The 20,111-nt window shown below is 39.1% G+C and overlaps 1 protein-coding gene across 1 annotated transcript in view; it reads right to left on the bottom strand.

Moving 5' to 3' along the window:
* Positions 1-2,702: 2,702 nt before the first annotated feature.
* The window catches only part of CEP162 (centrosomal protein 162), a 93,030-nt gene continuing 75,621 nt past the window's right edge, over positions 2,703-20,111 (bottom strand). The window contains exons 22-26 of the mRNA XM_068985367.1: positions 18,653-19,302; positions 14,842-14,983; positions 13,644-13,742; positions 8,284-8,418; positions 2,703-3,290 (exon numbers count right to left, since the gene is read on the bottom strand). Of these exons, the coding sequence (XP_068841468.1) occupies positions 3,087-3,290; positions 8,284-8,418; positions 13,644-13,742; positions 14,842-14,983; positions 18,653-19,302 (1,230 nt within the window). The 3' untranslated portion in view covers positions 2,703-3,086. The remainder of the gene's footprint in view (positions 3,291-8,283; positions 8,419-13,643; positions 13,743-14,841; positions 14,984-18,652; positions 19,303-20,111) is intronic.

Raw genomic sequence — 20,111 nt, 5'->3', positions numbered from 1 at the left:
TGCCGTGTTCTTGCCTCTTCATTTCTGTGCTCCAAGGAGGCACACCTGGTACAATTACCACCGCCCACCCTTTTTCCCACGAAGTCTAGCCTCTTGCTACTGAATTTACTAACAACCCATTTTATTCCACTGATGGAACGTGGTGCCTTTCCTCTGTAGGACCTGATTATGCTACTCTTCAAATGTATTTCTTACGACAGTCCTATAAAGTAGGCCTTGATGGGAAAAATTCCTATTTGCACTATTTAGGTGATCGTGATTGAAGCTTTCAACAAACCCAGACCTACTTTGCTTTCAGTTCAGTCGCGTCTGACTTTGTGATCCCATAGACTGCAATGTGCCAGGCTTCCCTGTCTATCACCAACTCCTGGAGCTTGTTCAAACTCATGTCCTTTGGGTCAGTGATGCCATCTAACCATCTCATCCTCTGTTGTCCCCTTCTCCTGCCTTCAATCTTTCCCAGCATCAGGGTCTTTTCCAGTGAGTCAGTTCTTCGCATCAGCTGTCCAAAGCACTGGAGTTTCAACTTGAGCATCAGTCCTTCCAATACTTTGCTTTAGAGAGGAGGAAATAGGTTTGGACCAGGAACTACTAGCTGGACAGGTGCTTTACAGTCCATGGAATTCTCCAGGCTGGAATACTGGAGTGGGTAGCCTTTCCCTTCTCCAGAGGATCTTCCCAACCCAGGGATCAAACCCAGGTCTCCTGCATTGCCGGTAGATTCTTTACCAACTGAGCTATTAGGGAAGCCCATTCATCGCTAATGGGTTCTTCAAAGCAGGACAGCCATTGAATAACGTTGAATGTGTTTAATCTTGGATAAATTAAAATGACTTGTTAAATAAGGTGCCTGTAGATTTTGAACCTCCCCAATTAGCACCCTTAGGTTTGGCCACCATCTTCTTGGTATTTAGTCACTGATTTAGAATTTTTCCAGTATGGAATGGAACCCTAATATTAAAGCCTGGATTTCTGAAGGTCAATGGGTAGAGCTAGTTATGGAATACTGTGGGCTAAGTAATAGATCTGATCATAAACCTCTCTGCTCACACAAAAGCAATGGTGTGAGCAGCAACCTTGAATCTTGAGCAGAATCTTGAATTTTGTCCTTCCTGGAGGGTCAGCAAGCCTGTGGATGCAGGTGTCTTATGACATTGTGAGGGGATAGAACTGGTGGAAGAGAACTGATAATCTCTGGAGTTTGAATTTTCATAAAAGCCTTTCTTTTTGTCAAGATGGTGTAAATGTGTCCACCTGTGTTCTCATCCTAGACCCTCAGTGCAAAAACTAAGGGCTGAGATATTGTCTCTGAGGTTTCTGGTTGTAACTAACAGTTCTGATAGTGCATACGGACCTTTACTCTGTAAATGAAATTGAAGCTGTCACATGTGCAGCTTATTCCAAAACATGGAGTCCTCATCAAAACAGGATGTACCTTCTCTGGAACTGATAATGTTTGATGTCTGTACTACTTGTGTTTCAGAATCAGCCATGCTTGTGCTTAGAATGAGTAGCCCATGGAGAGTCAGTCAAAAAGACAAAGGGAAGGTACAGTTATAAATGAATAGGTGTGCAGATAAAAAGTATACAAAACACACTCAAGTAATAACCAAAATAGTTTATAACTTACAACTCTTTCACAAAAAAAAACAGCAAACTATAATTAATGCTTTCTACCCTCAGGAAAAGGACATTACAAATGCTGGACATCAAGACATTAACTGTATTCCTTATATTTAATTTCCACATTTCACATTTAATACCTATAAGTTTGCCAAGTTCTACTTCACATGTCCTTTATAAAATACTTCACTTTGTAATGATTATTGTAGAATTGCCTTGCTGGCATGTGGTCACTGGGCACTTAGAATGTGGCTGGTTCAAACTGAGATGTGCTATAAATGGAAAACTTACCTGATTTTGGAAACTTAGGATAAAAAAAGAATGTACAATCCCAATTTTTATATTATTTTAGATATATTACATAAATTACCAAAATTCATTTGTTTCTTCTTCCCTTTTTAAATGTGGCTATAAAATGTTTAAAGTGACATGGGGCTCACAGGATCCTCCTATTGGACAGCAGTGAGCCAGAACATGACGCAGGATACAGCATGCTTGGGGTTGGTGCATGGGGATGACCCACTGAGATGTTATGGGGAGGGAGGCGGGAGGGGGGTTCATGTTTGGGAACACATGTAAGAATCAAAGATTTTAAAATTAAAAAAATAAAATAAAATAAAAAGAACATCTGAAAACAAAGCAGCCACCAGGGAAAGACCCAGCTACAGCTTTCATGTACCAGCATCTCACGTGCCTACTATCTGCTTTTGAAATGGAACTGTGAAGTAAGAGAATAATCTGGCTACTTTTATGCATGCTTTTAATTTCTTTAGTGAACATATATTTCCTTCTTAAAGGAAGTAAAAATGTTACATTCTGTTTATCACCTTAGAGTTACGAAAGAGGGACTGGCATTTGAGACATTCACACACAGTGAATAAATCAAATTCCCCTATTACTTGTGATATATTCCTTGCACCTTGTATCAGGTACAAAATGAGGCACCTAGAGGTAGGAGTGGAAATCTGGGAGAACACGAGAGCTCACTACCTGTCCGCAAGTTTCAACTCTAATCAGAATGAACCTGAGGCACCATTACACTGGTGACTGTCTGAGCCACTGTGCTCACACTGCCCCCCGTTTCTGTGAGAAAGAGGAGCTGTTCTTCTGGGTGAGAATTAGAAATACACACCTAGTCAATAATGGCCAAGTATCTGCAATTTTGTTTTCCTCCCATAGCTGGTGTGTAAGTGAGGCCTTTTGCAATAAATATCACCCATTCTATCATCTGCCATAAAGGGACTTGTCTGTAAATTATTTAAAATGTTGATGACTAATTTTTTCCAGTAAAATACATCATTAATGCTGCTCTTATTTTCCCCTAGCTGGTAAAATATGATTTATTTTGAAATGTTGTTGTGTTCCAGCAACATACTGGAACACTTTTTTCAAAAGCCTCCTTCTATAGGGACCCCAACCATCTTCAGGCCTCTCTGTGACGTCACGTGACATGTGAGTTTCTACTAATACTCTGGTGCATTCACTTCTGCCAAAGCAACTGGCACGACCACCCCCTGCTGGTGCAGCTCTCGGAGAACATCCAAGATCGAATCTAACTCCGTTCGGAACTTGTCCAGCTCCCGATTCTTCAGCTGTGCAAGTCTTTTCCATTTCTCAATTTCTTTGTTTTGCTCGGTTTCTACTACTTGGTGTGTCTGCTGTATTATCTGCAAATTAAAAATACCACATTACTGTTAGAGTTTATCATGGGGGTAGTGAGCCTCGAACAGCTTCTAGGAGCTCAACTGGGCCAATGCTGACAAGGGTAATCTGGCAAGCTATGTATCAGAGGGGATGGGGCAGAGGGAGAGGAGCCTTGCCTAACAGGCCCCACTGGATCAATAAAGGCTTATAAGCAAAGAGTAAGTGGGAATTTTAGTATCTAATTCTGATAGGGAGTTAAGTTTAAAGTTTTTCATTTTAAGCCTGGGTTGGGGGCAGGGCAGGATACCATTTAAAACATTTAATACTCTGGAATGAATTCAGACATCCCTAAAATCCTGTTCTTAAGAACTGTACTTGAGATGCAATCAAGACAGTTTTAATGCAATATGTCAACACTAATGAATCATACGTTGACACCTATCACGTGCCAGTCTTGGCTTTAAGTCTTACATATGTTAACGTTTAATCTTGTAACACACTAGGAGATATTCTATATATCCATCTTCATTTAACAGGTAGGGAAAGAGAGTCACAAAAAAGTAAAAAAAAAAGAGGCCACTGAAGGCAGAGTTAGAATTCACACACAGGCAGGCTGGCCCCAGGGCTCCTGCTCTTAACTACCCATACTAGACTGCCTTGTTTATGCAGATCAGTGTTTTTCAGCTGTGAAATAAGTACCTTGTCCAGTACCTTACAATACTGTTCTTATAATTTTATTAATAAAATACCTTACCAGAAGGGAAATGTTAATCACAGACATTACAAACCACACAAAGCTAGACATAAAAAAAATAACTGGTTACGGCAACAAAACCAACAATGTTTCCAGACATTATACATCCTGAACCTCTGCAAGAAAAATTTTAATTCTGCCTGGCTGTAGAATAATTATTTCATAATTTATTAATGAAATAAAAGAATTTGAGACATTGTATAAATAGGTGCTTGAGTTATGGGGAATACAAAATGCTGTATGAATTTTCAATCCATTATTTTGATGTCGCATATATTAAAACTTGGCATTTAATGATTTGTCAATTATATTCAGACATAACTGACATAACATTGTACAAGTTTAAGGTATACAATTAAAAGACGCTAACTCCTTGGAACAAAAGTTATGACTAACCTAGACAGCATATTAAAAAGCAGAGACACTACTTTGCCAACAAAGGTCTGTCTAGTCAAGGCTGTAGTTTTTCCAGTAGTCATGTATAGATGTGAGAGTTGGACTATAAAGAAAGCTGAGTGCCGAAGAACTGATGCTTTTGAACTGTGGTGTTGGAGAAGACTCTTGAGAGTCCCTGCAAGGAGATCCAACCAGTCTATCCTAAAGGAGATCAGCCCTGGGTGTTCATTGGAAGGACTGATGTTGAAGCTGAAGCTCCATTACTTTGCCACCTGATGTGGAGAGCTGACTCATTTGAAAAGACCCTGATGCTGGGAAAAATTGAAGGCAGGAGGAGAAGCAGACAACAGAGGATGAGATGGTTGGATGGTATCACCGACTCAGTGGACATGAGTTTGGGTAAACTCTGGGAGTTGGTGATGGACAGGGAGGCCTAGCGTGCTGCAGTCCATGGGGTCACAAATAGTCGAACACAACTGAGCAGACAAATACTCTTTTTGATATGTCCCCATGTGGGTTTGACTTGCATTTCCCTCATAATTAGTGATGTTGAGTATCTTTTCATATAGCTGTGGGGCCTTTAAATATCTTCTTTGGAACAACGTCTATTCAGATCCTTTGCCTAGTTTTTAAATTAGTTTTTTTTTTGCTATTGAGTTGTATGAGTCACAGCTTGCCTTTCCATCATGTTGATTACTTCCTGGGTTGTGCAGATGCTTTTTTAGTTTGATGTGGTCTCATTTGCTTATACAGTTTATTTTGTTGCTTGTGCTTTAGGTATCACATCCAAAAGGGATCTATGACAGACACGTATCAGCAAACTTTCACCCTGTGTTTTATTCTAAGAATTTAATGGTTTCTGGTCTTTAATCCATTTAGAGTAATTTTTGTGAATGGTATAAGACAGGGATCTGGTTTGTCTTTTGCATGTAAATATTACATTTCCCAAGAACTATTTATAATGAAAAGTGTCTTTTCTCCACTGAGTATTCTTGGCTCCCTTATCAAATATGTATACATGGATTTATTTCTGGGTTCTAGATTCTATTCCTTTGGGTTATGTGTTTGCCAGGACCATACTGTTTTGATTACCTCAGCTTTGTAATATAGTTTGAAAAGGAAATGGAGATACCTCCTGCTTTGTTGTTCTTCCTTAGGATTGCTTTGACTCTGGTCTTTGTGGTTCCATACAAATTTCATAATGCTTTTTCTGTTAGTATAAAAAATGCCACTGGAATCTTGACATAGATCACAGTGAATCTACAGATGGCTTTGGACATTTTACAGTATCAATTCTTATAAATCATGAACACTGAATACCTTTGTCTTTAATTTCTTTCATCGATGCCTTATAGTTATCAACATACAGATCTTTTACCTCCTTGGATAGATTAATTTTCAAGTATTTTCTTCTTTTTGATATTATTATAAATGGAATTATTTTATTCTTCAGATAATTTGTTGTTAGTATATAGAAGCAGTACTGACTTTTGTTTTGTATACCAATTTTGGTATCAGAGAACTTTACTAAACTCGCTGACTAACCAGCAGGTTTTAGGTAGACTCTTTATGATTTTCTCTATATTAAATAATGTCATTCACAAATAGAGACAATTTCATTCTTTGCCTGACTGCTCTGGCTAAGGCTTCTAATACTATGTTGAGTAAGAGTGTGAGAATGAGCATCCTTCTCTTGTTTCTGATCTTAGAGGAAAAGCTTCCAACTTGTCACTATTGATTTTGATGATAACTGAAAGGCAACCCACTCCAGTATTCTTGCCTGGAGAATTCCATGGACAGAGGAGTCTGGTGGGCTACAGTCCATGGGGTCACAAAGAGTTGGACATGACTGAGAGACTAACACACACACATGTGGTCCTGTTATATATGGCCTTTATCATGTTGAAGTATGTTATTTTTATACCTAATTTGTTGAGAGTTTTTATCAAGAATGGGTGTGTGTGTTAAATGTTTTTTCTATATTGATTGAGATGTGTGTGTGTGCTTAGTTGTGTCCAACTCTGTGCAGTCCCATGGACTGTAGCCTGCCAGGCTCGTCTGCCCATGAGATTTTCCAGGCAAGAATACTGGAGTGGGGTGCTATTTCCTACTCCAGGAGATCTTCTCACCCAGGGATTGACCCTGTGTCTCTTGTGTCTCCTGCATTGGCAGGAAGATTCTTCACCACTAGTGCCACCTTGGAAGCCCTGCCTAAGATGATATGATTTTTATCTTCAGTTAGAATCTGAAAAAGAGTATGTGTATATGTATAAATGAATCACTTTGCTGTAAACCAGAAACTAACACAACATTGTAAATCAACTACTCCAATAGAAAACAGAACAGAACAATGAAGTCAAAAGATTGCTCTAGCACCACATATAGTGAAACCTTTGCATTTTCTAGTGGAGACTTGCTTCCTAGATTAGTAGAGATGTTTGTAAGAAGCTACATGGTAGTAGTTTTTTTGGTCTTGTGGTTTTTTTTTCCAGAACTGAAATTATGGAAGAAATTTAGTATTTTCAGTCAGGTGTGAAAGGGACCCTTTAAACCTGTGGTTTTCCTTGCTATTTGGAAGCTGCCCTCAGTTCTGAGTTTGCAATTTTATTGGAGTAGTTGATTTATAATGTTGTGTTAGTTTCAGGTGTACTGAAAGTCATTCACTCATACCTATACAAATATTCTTTCTTTTTCAGATTTTTTTTCTATATAGGTTACTACAGAATACTGAGAAGAATTCTCTGTGCTATACAGTAGGTCCCTATTGGTTATATATGCAGTGGTGTGCCTACGGTAATCCCTAATTTATCCCTCTCTTATATCACATTTCCCCTTTGGTAACCATAAGTTTGTTTTTGAAAGTCTGTTTTGTAAATACGTTCATTTGTATCATTTTTTTAGATTCCACATACAAGCAATATAGTAAGATATCTTTCTCTGACTTGCTTCACTTGGTATGATAATCTCTAGGTTCATCAGTGTTGTTGCAAATGGTATTACTTTGTTCTTTCTCATGGCTGAGTAATATTCCATTGTATGTATGTACCATATCTTCTTTATCCATTCCTCTGTTGATGGACATTTAGGTTGCTTCCCTATCTTGGCTATTGTAAACAGTGCTGCAATGAACACACGGGTGCATGTAGCTTTTTGAACTATGGTTTTCTTCAGATATATGCCCAGGAGTGGGATTGCTGGGTCATATGGTATTTCAGTGTTTAGCTTTTTAAGGAACCTCCCTACTGTTCTCCAGAGTGGTTGTGCCAATTTACATTCCCAGTAATAGCACGTGAGAGTCCCCTTTTCTCCACACCCTTTCCAGCACTTACTGTGTGTACACTTTTTCATGATGGCCATTCTGGTAAGAGGCGCTATCTCACTGCAGATTTGATTTGCATTTCTTTGGTTATTAGTGATGCTGAGCATCTTTTCTTTCCTTTTTGGCCATCTGAATATGTTCTTTGACGAAGTATCTATTTAGATCTTCTGCCAATGTTTGATTGTCTTGCTTTTTTGATACAGAGCTGTATGAGCTGTTTACTGAAATGACTTAAATATGTAACATGGTTTCCAAGAGTTCTATTCCCAGGGTAAAATGCCTATCTTTTAGGCATTCATCAATAATTAAGAACATAATACAAAAGCTGTTTCTCTATTTTTCTAGATATAAGGTAAACCAATCTTCAGGTATTTGAGAATTAGTCTTATTTTCTCTTAAAAGCTATACATTTATTTATAATAAAACCAATATATGATGAAAACATTCTGAAAGAAGTAATCTGTTAGGGATGACAAAAACATAGTAAACTGGAAGTACTTAAATGTGAAGAACTGTACAAATATGTAAATGTGATTTACTAATTTACCTGCTGAAGCTCCTGTTCTCTTTGCTCATGTCTCATTTCCATCTGTTTGATTTTCTTTTCTAAGACCATAAAATGTTTCATCTCCGGTGTATGATTTTCTTTGGCTTCTCTCAATTCTTCCAAGAGTTTTGTAATCTAAAGTTGAGATATGGGGCATTCATGTCAATGTACAGCAAAACCACTACAATAATGTAAAGTAATTAGCCTTCAATTAAAATAATTTAATTTATATTTTAAAAAAGAGACATAAAATAAATGGGAAATTATAACAAGGAAATAATTCATTTTCCACTGGCAATCATTAGAAGTAAGAACATTCACTGCATATTCTTTGTATAAAATTTCTTTAGACCAGAGCCTTCTTGTTAACATCAAAGGTATCTGGAGTTGTTAGAATAATAGCTTTCATTTCTTTAGTCCAGAAAGTAAAGGCTCATCCTAGCCCTGAACTGACCTCATATTTGAAAAGGTTCCAGATGAGTGGACCACTTTCTCCCTCCCAGGTATGCAGGCTGGCTGTAGTGCTCAAAATTAAGTTGGGCACTTTCTTTGATGTATTCAGCCTTGCTACAAAGTATATGTTAATAGTGTGACTACTTTTTGGATTAAATAATACATTTAAAGCACACAGAGAGTTGAATAAATATGTCAACCTCCTATAATTCTATTCGTAATTCTCTTCTAGTGCTTATCATCTTCTAACTTATAATGATTCATCCCACATGGGAACATACACATATGAACAGAGATAAGTAAGTGCTGAACTCCTTCTGTGCTGGCTGTGTCTTAGGCTCTGGAGTGCACAGACCCTGTCCTCACAGAGGTGACAGTCTAGCACAGCACCTCCTTTTTCACGTCATGGACCAGAAAAAAAAAAGGTAAAATTTTTATGGCACCAGGGAGTGAAATGGAGGTGATATGAGGGATCTCTATATTGCACTTCATAAAGCAATAGCACTCTTTATACCATATAATTACAATAACCTGCCAACTGTTATCAAAATGAAAAATAATTAACAAGCAAATGAAAATGGATAAAGTTAACAATCATGTTTTACAAGCAACCATCTAGTACCTAAAAACACCAATAATACTTAAAAAAAAAAGAACCAATATACTCTTCTGAGGTTAGTTTAAAAAATGTGAAAATATAAGCAAATTAAATCAGTTGCAAATCTAAATAGTTTAAATGTAGGCCATCCTGGATATCACCAGTGACCAAATAAATAAACAGACCTTAATGGGGATGACTTACAGAAAGGCTGGGAAGATGTTGTACGTACCACACCATGGTGGGCAAAAAAATCTTGTCTAAAAACAAAATTGTAAAAAACAAACCCCTGCAAACAAAAACTACCCCAAAACAAAACAAGCAATGATTATTGAACTAAGAAAGTTGTCAGAGGCACTGTCATACATGTATTAGTCAAATATCACTTCATCCTCTACAAACATCTTAATGATTGAAAACTGACTGAGTTTGTTTTTAGACTGTCTTTCCAGTCACCATTATCTTGTGACCACAGGTAACCCATTCTGGGTACACCAGGAAAGTTCTAGTCTAGAGGAAGGAGCAGGTGAGTGAATGACATGATATGCTGCGGTGCAGAGACATGTGTGCACAGTAAGGTGGTGAGTGAGGGACACGTATCCTGAAGGAGAGGTGGCCGCAGGATTCTCAATCGGAGGCAGGTGTGTCTGAACTGAGTCTCAAAGGATAAGCAGTAATGAGTTATGGCAGTATGGTGGGCTGGGCGCTATGCTAAGTACTTTACAAATGTTGAGTCAGCTGATCTTTTTAATCAGAATTTATATTTGTTTATGGTCTCATTACCCAAACAAAATATAAGCTCCATGCTGGTGCTGCTGCTAAGTGTCCAACTTAGCTTTCAGTCGTGTCCAACTCTGTGCGACTCCATAGACGGCAGCTCACCAGGCTCCCCCGTCCCTGGGATTCTCCAGGCAAGAACACTGGAGTGGGTTGCCATTTCCTTCTCCAATGCATGAAAGTGAAAAGTGAAAGTGAAGTCGCTTAGTTGTGTCTGACTCTTCGCGACCCCATGGACTGCAGCCTACCAGGCTCCTCCGTCCATGGGATTTTCCAGGCAATAGTACTGGAGTGGGGTGCCATTGCCTTCTCCGGATAAGCTCCATGAGAACTGGGATTTTGTCTTTGTTCTCTTCAGTTTTCCTAGCTCCTACAGCTGTGCACAGCAGAGAGTAGGTGCTTAACGATTATCCATGAATAAATCAATGGAGTCACCTCTCAAAGATTAAACATTTGTTTGTAAATAACATAAATTCAGAGACTTGGTTCTAGACAAAGAATAGAGATAACGTTCCTTCATTTGTACCTCTTACAAAGCACCTTTAAGAGTATAATTAAAGTTGAGTCTTTAAAAAAATTCTTATGTTTTAGTGAATTTTTAGTGAGTATGTCCATTGGAGGCAACTGGATACGTAAGGAAAGACGCATGATCAAAAGTGTTTCCTGCTTTAAAACACACACGCACGCACACACACACACACACACACACACACACACACAAACACAAATCTCAATATCCCTGGGACCAAACAACATCCAAAATGTATACTGTCTAAAGTTCTTATCATATCCACTTGCTAAATAATCCAAACACCTAAAAAAAAAACAAAGGTGTGAGGTTAAAAAAAAATGCTTCCTGCTACTTGAACACTACAGAAAACCCTGGCAACAACCTGAATGTCCAATGACAGGGGACTGGTGAAAAAGTAAAGTAACCGAGAGCCTTGAACCTGGAGCCAGAGGCCCTGAGTCCTATGCTGGTATTTCAGTTATGGCCTGGTAACCTCAGTTTACTTTAACCACCTGATGAGAGAACCAACTCATTGGCTGGGAAAGATTGAAGGCAAGAGGAAAAGGGGACAACAGAGGATGAGATGGCTGGACGGCATCACTGACTCAATGGATATGAGCTTGAGCAAACTCAGGAGATAGTGAAGGACAGGGAAGCCTGGCGTGCAGCAGTTGATGGGGTCACAAAGAGTCGGACGTGACTTAGGGACTGAACAACCACCACCACCTCAGGTAAGTTATTTCATTTTTCTTACCATCAGTTTCTTCGTGTATAAAATGGGAATCACAGTATTGACTCTTTTTGAGTTATTGTGAGAACCACACGGAACACTTAAAACAGTGCCTACTGCTACTGCTACTGCTAAGTCGCTTCAGTTGTGTTCGACTCTGTGCCACCCCATAGACGGTGGCCTACCAGGCTCCCCCGTCCCTGGGATTCACCAGGCAAGAACACTGGAGTGGGTTGCCATTTCCTTCTCCAATGCATGAAAGTGAAAAGTGAAAGTGAAGTCGCTCAGTAGTGTCTGACTAGTAGCGACCCCATGGATTGCAGCCTACCAGGCTCCTCTGTCCACGGGATTTTCCAGGCAAAAGTACTGGAGTGAGGTGCCATAAACAGTACCTAGTATATAGGAAACCCTTAATAAACAGTAACTATCATTATTACAATTTTGACTCCTATTATAAAATGTAGGTTCAAGTAAACATTTAGCCATACAGTGATCATAAGCCACCCCTGGTACTGTGGATACAGGCTAGGAAATAGCTTCACTTAGGTATGGAAATCAAACTAGAAATCCCGCCCAACTATACTCTATCAGTGGCATCCCTCTTGCCCCAACTTCAGAGCTCAGGCAGTGGCGCTGCCCATAAACAGACCCTGAAAGCAAGCCCAACGCAGCCAAGGATACGACCAGCAGACACACCCAGAGACCCAAGCTGAGCTGACTGGTGAAGAACCATCTCTGCCAAAGCAAACCTGACTCAAATGCACAGAGAATCAATGTGGGAATCAAGGGTCACAAAAAAATCCGGGTAAATATGACACTATTAAAGGAACCTAAAAAGGTCCAACAACTGACTTGAACTATGTTGAAAAAATTGAAATTACTCAGTGTTTTCTTATAGCTCTATGAAACTGCTTTAAAAAACAAGCAGTCAAAAACCAGAATTCACCACTTTTGATACATACACAGAGTGCTTTCACTCAAGGCCATGGTGCAGTACACGACAGCAACACATTTCTTAAACACCCAGAGAATCCAGTCAATATATGAGACAACGATTTTCAAGCATTGGCTAATAGCAGTGCAGGACTGCAATTCATGAGAGAGGGGAAACAAACAAGATGAGCTCTATGGCGACCTAGTGTGTTGGCTGGAGGCAATTTTGGAGTCACTAGAAACAGTAATCTGAGTAATTCCTGGAGCTTACACAGGCTAGAAACGGTTCATGTTCCCACTGGCCTGAGACGAAATGGTTCATAACACACAGGCCATCAGAGAGGACCTTTAGAGGGTTATTAGAGGTGGGATAAATAAGCTCTGTAAAACAGCTATTGTAAGTACAGTCCATATCAAAAGGCGGATTGTCATTAGCTTTATTCAGGAAACGAAGTGATTTCCTTAGTCTTCTAGTTAAACACCTTGGAAATCATGCGTTACAGCTTTTCTATTTTCAAAATATTTAGCTATTTCCAAACTAAGAACACGGTAACTTGACCAAAATTGATCTTCCTCTTCATCTGGCAAACATGAACACATATTTCCTTTTACTGCTTTCCTAAAAATGTTACTTCAGGTCTGTGAGGTTCTGTAAGTTTATTACTTATACAACAAAGTTTATGTATATTTTCAACAGTGAAAAGTATACAGAGTGTTCAACTACAGTCCTTCAGCTCCTAGAACAAGATGTTTAAGTGGATAGTTGTGTGACTGTGGAGTAGTTTACATTAATTTTTCCATGATGCAATTCAGTTTTAAGTTTTGCTTTTATCATGTGATTTAATAAGCCCTCGAATAATTTTTTAAAAATGATGTATAAGCTTCAAAGAACAGAATGCACAGTTTATCTGACTTTTCATACTTTCTAGAATCAAAAGGATCTCAGAGTAGTCAAAATGGTGAGTTTCCAGAAAGCCCTATTTCCTGTAATGGTATTGTTCTTGATGATCCAGCATTACTGTCATAATGATTTACTTACCTTTTTCTTAACTAAATAATCTTACTACTTTTTGCAGAAATGGCCTTAACTATACAATTTTACCTCCTAAAAAATCAAAACAACCAAACCAAACCTGCCCCATTTCCCCACTCCCCAGAAAATCTTAAAAAATACAAACATAAATAATTTAATTGATATTTGAGCTTCATATGGGGACATATTAATATCTTCTTGACATGACAGACATTTCTGAGTTATCTCCATTTGTACATTTAAATTAAAAAATTATGCAGGACTCTATGATTGAAATGGCTGAGAAGCTTATGTTAGCTAGCCCAATACTTTGGCTATTTCTTACCTCTTTTTGTAGGATTTCTTCTCGAACTTGAGAAACTACAAGAGACTCTTGCTTACTCTGCAGCTCATTGACTTGATTTTGAAAATGTTTTATAAGTACCTAGGAAATTATGTTAGCAGTACTGTGTTAGTCACGTTTTTCCATGAACATTTGAAAAATATAGGAAAGTGAACTAATGACCTTTGTATGTGTTAAACAAATTAAAAGGATCCTATTTTAAAATTGCCTGAATCTAACAATAGTGTTTTTACATAAAAGAAAATTTACAGTAATTTCATATCTCATATCTTGTCCATGCTTAAACTTCCACAACTGATGGATTTCTTTTTAATGAAGATGCTGTTAAATTATTATGGGTGGGAGAGGTGGTCATGAGAGAATTATTTCATGAAGTCCCCCCTTCTACCCAGCTTGGTTTTTAGAATTAAAACCTACAAAAAAGATGAAGAGCACATGGAACATTCATATATTCTTCAACTTGAATTATCCACTGCTAGTGTTTTGCCATATTTGCTTTCTTTTCCTTTTTCTTAGATACCTCATTTGAAAGTAAGTTGAAAGTTCTGTTTTAATGATTTTTTTTCAATTTGCGAAAGCCACAGAAGACAGGCCACATAGCTGACACTGGTAAATATCAGAAGCTGACATATATACTATCCAAGAAGGACAACACCCTTGAGCAAACGCAGATGAACTGTCAGCACGCCCTGTCATAATTCTCAGACGACTATGCTTCATATTGACTAGAATTATGTGCATGTCTCTGTGCATTACTTTATCCCCCATGCCTGAATGGCTAGGAAACATTATTTAATGCAAAACAGGAAAGAAGAGTGACTTGTCAGTTTGGACTTCGGGTGAAGGGAGATGGTTCAACACAGGCTCAAGTGCTAAGGTCCTAATCACATTCAATTTATCCCTGAACCACTTATTACAACCTACTTAGGAGAAAGACTATTTGAGAAATACAGGGACAAAATTGCAAAAACACTTATTTTGATGTATAACAGTAAAGTTGAATAGTTAAACACATGTATGGTAAGGGTGTCAACTCCTATTAAAAAAAAAAAAGCAATGATAATTTCTCATTTCTATCACCAACCTCAAGCAGTGAAGTTAAGTACTTCCAGATACACTGGCAACGATCTTGAAAAAAAAAAAAATCACATTACAGTCAAAGTTTATTAAAGTCACCTACCTCCTGAGTTGCTATTTTACGATTTAGTTCAGCTACTTTGGAAAAAGAATTTTCAACTGCATTTTGGCAAAGGAGTTTCTCTACTTCCCTCTGATAAGATGCTTTCAGAGATGTGATGTGTGCTGCAGTTTCTTCCTTGAATCTTTAGAGCAAATTAAAGAAAACCACACATAAAAGTGGTTCTTCAACCTCTAATTCAGTTAGCCTATAAACAGTATAAGCCTGGAGATTAAAGAAGCAAACAGAGAGAAGGCACCAGTATCTACTGCACTGTGCTCGGTGCTTTGGACATTACTGCCTAGGAATTCTTACAGCCACTCCATGAGCTTGCTCTTATTTACTCAGTTTTATAAAGGCAAACTTGAGTGCGGGAAAGAGTGATACGTCTGCGCTCCTAGGTCAGTAAATTGTAGAGCTGGGGTTTGAGCCCAGCAGAGCTGGACACCACCACCAGCCTGGGGCACTCTGAGAGAAACAAAGGCTCTAAATGTTGTCTGGATTTAAGGCAAAGAGCTTGTTATTTTACCTTTTAAGATAAATTCAGATTTATTGCCCCAATTCTTTAGATTCTCAAATGCTTTGTCTCTAGGCAACACTCACCAGTTTTTGGCCCATGCATAACTTCACAGCTAGCTCCAGGTTGTGCGAATAAAATGATCTTTATGGTAATTCTTAGGACATAAGGTAGTCTGAACCTAATTGGACCATTAAATGTGAGAGACTGCTCATTTGTCTCTGTGACAAAATTTATGCATTCAGCGGCAGTTCAGTAAATGGCAAAGTTATGACTAAAAAGCGGGACATTTCTTACAGATAAACATTTCCTCTATTATTGGAAAAATTATTAAAAAATGACACAATTTTATTGAAAGCAGATATTTGGCAATCACTGTTGATACTTATTAATATGGCAATTCCCAAACTATAAACAAACATATCAGTTGCTTATTTGACTATATGAATACTTCTTCACTGAAACACTGTTATTAGGGTCCTAGGACAAGCATAAAAGTCTAAAGTACCCATGATATAACTGAACTATAGTAAAAAACAGCCAAAAGAAGAGAGGTTACTTTTCACGTCTCCAGTTCAGAGCTATCTAAGAAACAGACTAACAACACTAAAAAATTATGTCTAGGAAAATTTACAGGAAAATCTGAATTTTAAATTATCTTTGGAGATGTCACATTGCTGACAAAGGTCCAGATAGTCAAAGCTATGGTTTTTCCAGTAGTATTGTATAGATGTGAGAGTTGGACCATAAAAAAGGCTGAGCACCAAAGAACTGATGCTTTCAAACTATGGTGCTGGAGAAGACTCTTCAGAGTCTCTTGGACAACAAGGAAATCAAACCAGTCAATCCTAAAAGAAATCAACCCTGAATATTCATTGGAAGGACTGATGCTGAAGCTCCAATACTTTGGCCACCTGATGTGAAGAGCTGACTCATTTGAAAAGACCCTGATACTGGGAAAGATGGAGGGCAGGAGGAGAAGGGGATGACAGAGGATGAGATGGTTAGATGGCATCACCGGCTCAATGGACATGAATCTGAGCAAACTCCAGGAGATAGTGAAGGAAAGGGAAGCCTGGTGTGCTGCAGTCCATGGGGTCACAGAGAGTCAGACGTGACTGAATGACTAAACAACACGATTCTTTTCAACTGGCTTCATTACTACTACCATATTCAGGACAAAGAATCAAGGTTTCAATCTGGAAGTGATACGACTGCCATGATGGCTCAATCAGATGTGGCTGCCTAACAATCAATAAGCATTTGTTAGGTGCTTCTTCTGCTTATTCTCCCTGCACTCTGCCAGGTCCTATCTCTTCCTTCATTCAGGCACTCGCTACTCATTCTGATGCTTCCAACTCTGCGTTCCTTAATTTAGTCAGGTGTGTGTGTGTGTGTTCAGTCATGTCCAACTCTTTGCAACCCCATGGATTATAGCCTGCCAGGCTCCTCTGTCTGTGGGATTTCCCAGGCAAGAACACTGGAGTCAGTTGCCCTTCCCTTTTCCAGGGCATATCCCAACCCAGGGATCAAACCTGTGTCTCCTGGAGTGGCAGGTGAATTCTTTACTATTGAGACATCTGGGAAGCCCTAGTCAAGTGTATTGAAATTCTAATCTCTGAAGGGCATAATGTTATATATTCTCAGTATGTTGTATAACTTCATAATTAGTATGTTACTTCACAAACATTAAACTACACATGTTTTATATACTCTAAACCTTACGTTGAACTTCATATTCAGACCTATTATTGCCTACAAGTTGCAAAAGTATAATCTTACATCAGTTCTCAAGAAGCTGTAAGGTGGTGTATGACAGTGCTTTCTTGGTACATAAGTTATACAGGAGTTGGAGGTGGGAGCAGGAAATTTCTAAGAAGCTCTGGGTAATATTTTTCCTAGAAAATGAAACATGAATGAGCAAAAGGCAGGGAAGAAACTTGGCAAGTAACACAACTCTTGATAGAGCATGATTAGAATGGTGATGGGACTTGAGATGCCAGGGACAGAAATTTAGTCTTGATGTTTGAGGCGAGTTGGGAGTCACTGGAGGACAGTGATTCAGACACAGGAGTACTAAAGAATATTAATGATTTTTAAGCAAGATGATCAGGGGAGGCAGAAACTGAAATCGGGGAGATCAGGGTGGGCCAACTGCCTAGTAAACCAAGCGTGTCACACTAATAAAAGGAGGAAGAAAGCAAAATAAGTATTATAAGGAAGCACCCCACAGACTGTCAACCCAAGGAATAAAGGTGGTAAAGCTGGGCCTGGAAATTGAAAACGTACGGTCACAGACACAGACAGGGATGCTGGAAGGGGGGATTACTTTACGTGCAAAAAGGAGAAAAGAAAAATTGAAATACTACTGATTCCAAGAGGAACAATCCAACAAATTTTCAGATTTAACATCTGAACTCAGGGAAGAAAATAAGACTTGAAAAGTAAAATCTAGGAGTCAGGTTCATAGAAGCCATAAAGAATGGATGAGTTTAGCAAAGAAGGAGCAGAGAACAGACAGTCAAAAGCCAACTTTGTAACAAAGTCAGATTTTTGAGGCAGGAGAATGAAAAAGATTCAGGAGTCATTTAAAAGCAGCAGAAAAGGAGCTTTAGTGAGAGCTGGTACGTCATGGAGACTGAGAGGAAACCCTTTCAGGAAAAGCAGTGCAATCCACACTGTCTCCACTGTGTCAACGGAGAAAACTCCACTGATTGAGAAACGTTCTCCAGAGACCAACATCAACAGTGTGAGGATGAGACCATGCTTAGAGCAAGCCAGGCGGAAATACGAGGAGGGGCGACCTGTGGGAAATCTGGTCCTGAAAGGCAGAAAGAGGACAAGAACTTGGTTTGATTGGGTGAAAAAGATGTGAGCCTGTAAGAAGGCTCAGGGGAGAGAGACAGGAGAAGACTGGGCAGGAAGGATGGGGTTCACATGAAGATTTCAGTTCATGAGAATCTCAGCTTGCAACAGGTAGGAGATCCAACCCTTAAACAGATCTACACTTAGCCATGTTATACAGCTTCTTAAAATTTGTCTTGTGAATTTGGTTCAAGGGGCTTCCCTGGTGGCTCAGATGGTAAAGAATCTGCCTGCAATGTGGGAGAACCAGGTTCGATCCACCGGGTCAGGGAAGATCTCCTGGAGAAGAAATGCCATGTTATACAGGTTCTTAAATTTTGGTTTGTGAATTTAGTTCAGGGTCAAACTAATTACCCAAGGAAATACATCTTAAGATTTTTAAATTTTTCTCTCTATGTCTCTACATACTGACAAATTCTTTTTTTTTTTTACCTTTTCATGGTGTTTTCAAATTGATTCACTGTAGCTTCAGATTTCATCTTCAGCTCATTCCCCTCCACAGTTAATCTTGCCACTTCATTTTTCAATCTGCAGTTTTCTTGTAAAACCTCTGAAACGTGGGAATCAGTAAAAGAATGTGGTTGGTAAAGTTTGCCCTCTAGGGTTCCAGAGGAGTCAGCATTTCCTTTGCCAGGGTGCAAACCATCTTTCTTCACCCTTTTGGCAGTCATTTCCTCTCGAGCCTTACAGTGCTGGTTAGAGAGCATCTTTCTTCTCTCCTTCTGAAGCCGCTCCACAGTTTTGGAAAGGTCCTGTATCTCTCTCCCCTTTGCAGCCAGCTCTTCATTGAGCCTAACCAGTTTAGCTTTAGAGTGAGCCTGTTCCACCTGGAACTCTATGGACTGGAAATCTTTATCATCCTTCTCAGTCTTCTTGAGTTCCAATTCAGCATTCTGACGTTTAAGAACATCTATTTCAGCTTCAAGGTTTCTTATGGTAATCTGATGGGCTTCCTTAATATCATCCAGTTCCTTCTCCAGTGCTTTAGCCCTTGAGGAGTTGTCCTGTTGGTTCTGGGCTGCCTCCTTCAATTTGCAAGCAAGTAACTGCTCCTGTTCCTCCAGTCTCTGCTCATACTGAATCTGCAGAAAAGAATCCATGCAACAACAGACCGCTGCTAAATGCTTCATTAGTTACCGAAGCCCTGAACTTTCCCAGGCTCTGCCTTTTCCTTCATTCAGAGACCCACCATATATTCTGATGCCTCCAAATCCATGCTCCTTGAGTCAGTCATATGTGTTGAAGTCCTAATCTTTGATGGGCATTCCATTACATATTCTCAATATATGATTATATAATTTCATAATGCTGTATGTTGTTTCATAACATTAAATCACACATTTTTGTATACTAAAACTTATTTTCAGTCTCACCATTACTGTGTACCCTTCTCTATGCAAACTGACAAACTAGTCTCCTGAGGATAAACAGGCAAAGCAGCCGGGGATACTAACGTCTATAAGAAATAGCACATTTTCAACGGCTTAACATCAATTTAGACATTTCACCTAAGTCAGACTAGAATTTGCATACTAGAGCTAAATTAACAAAATAACCTAACAGTCCAGGCCAAGGAGGGAGGCATGATAAGAATTTTGTTCATTCATTCAATGAATATTTATTGAGCTACAACTGCCGGCACTGTGTCAGATCCTACAGATAAATTCAGTTCCTGCATTCCAACAGTTCATAGCCTGGTGAGAGAGACATACCAAGTTTCAATGTCCTGTGGTAACTGGTAACGGGCCTATGAACACACGGCAGAGGGGATGAGGTACCAGAGTGTGTCTGGAGGCCTTGAGGGAGGGGGAGAAGACAGCAGAGAGAAAGCACATTCAAGTTCAGCCTTGAGGGGTGTGTGTAAATTTGGGGATAAGTGGAAATTGGGCTA

This window comes from Capricornis sumatraensis, chromosome 13, assembly GCF_032405125.1.
Source record: "Capricornis sumatraensis isolate serow.1 chromosome 13, serow.2, whole genome shotgun sequence".
Taxonomy (NCBI): Eukaryota; Metazoa; Chordata; class Mammalia; order Artiodactyla; family Bovidae; genus Capricornis; species Capricornis sumatraensis.
Note: the sequence above shows the minus strand (reverse complement) of the source record. Positions and strands in the feature narration are given on the sequence as shown.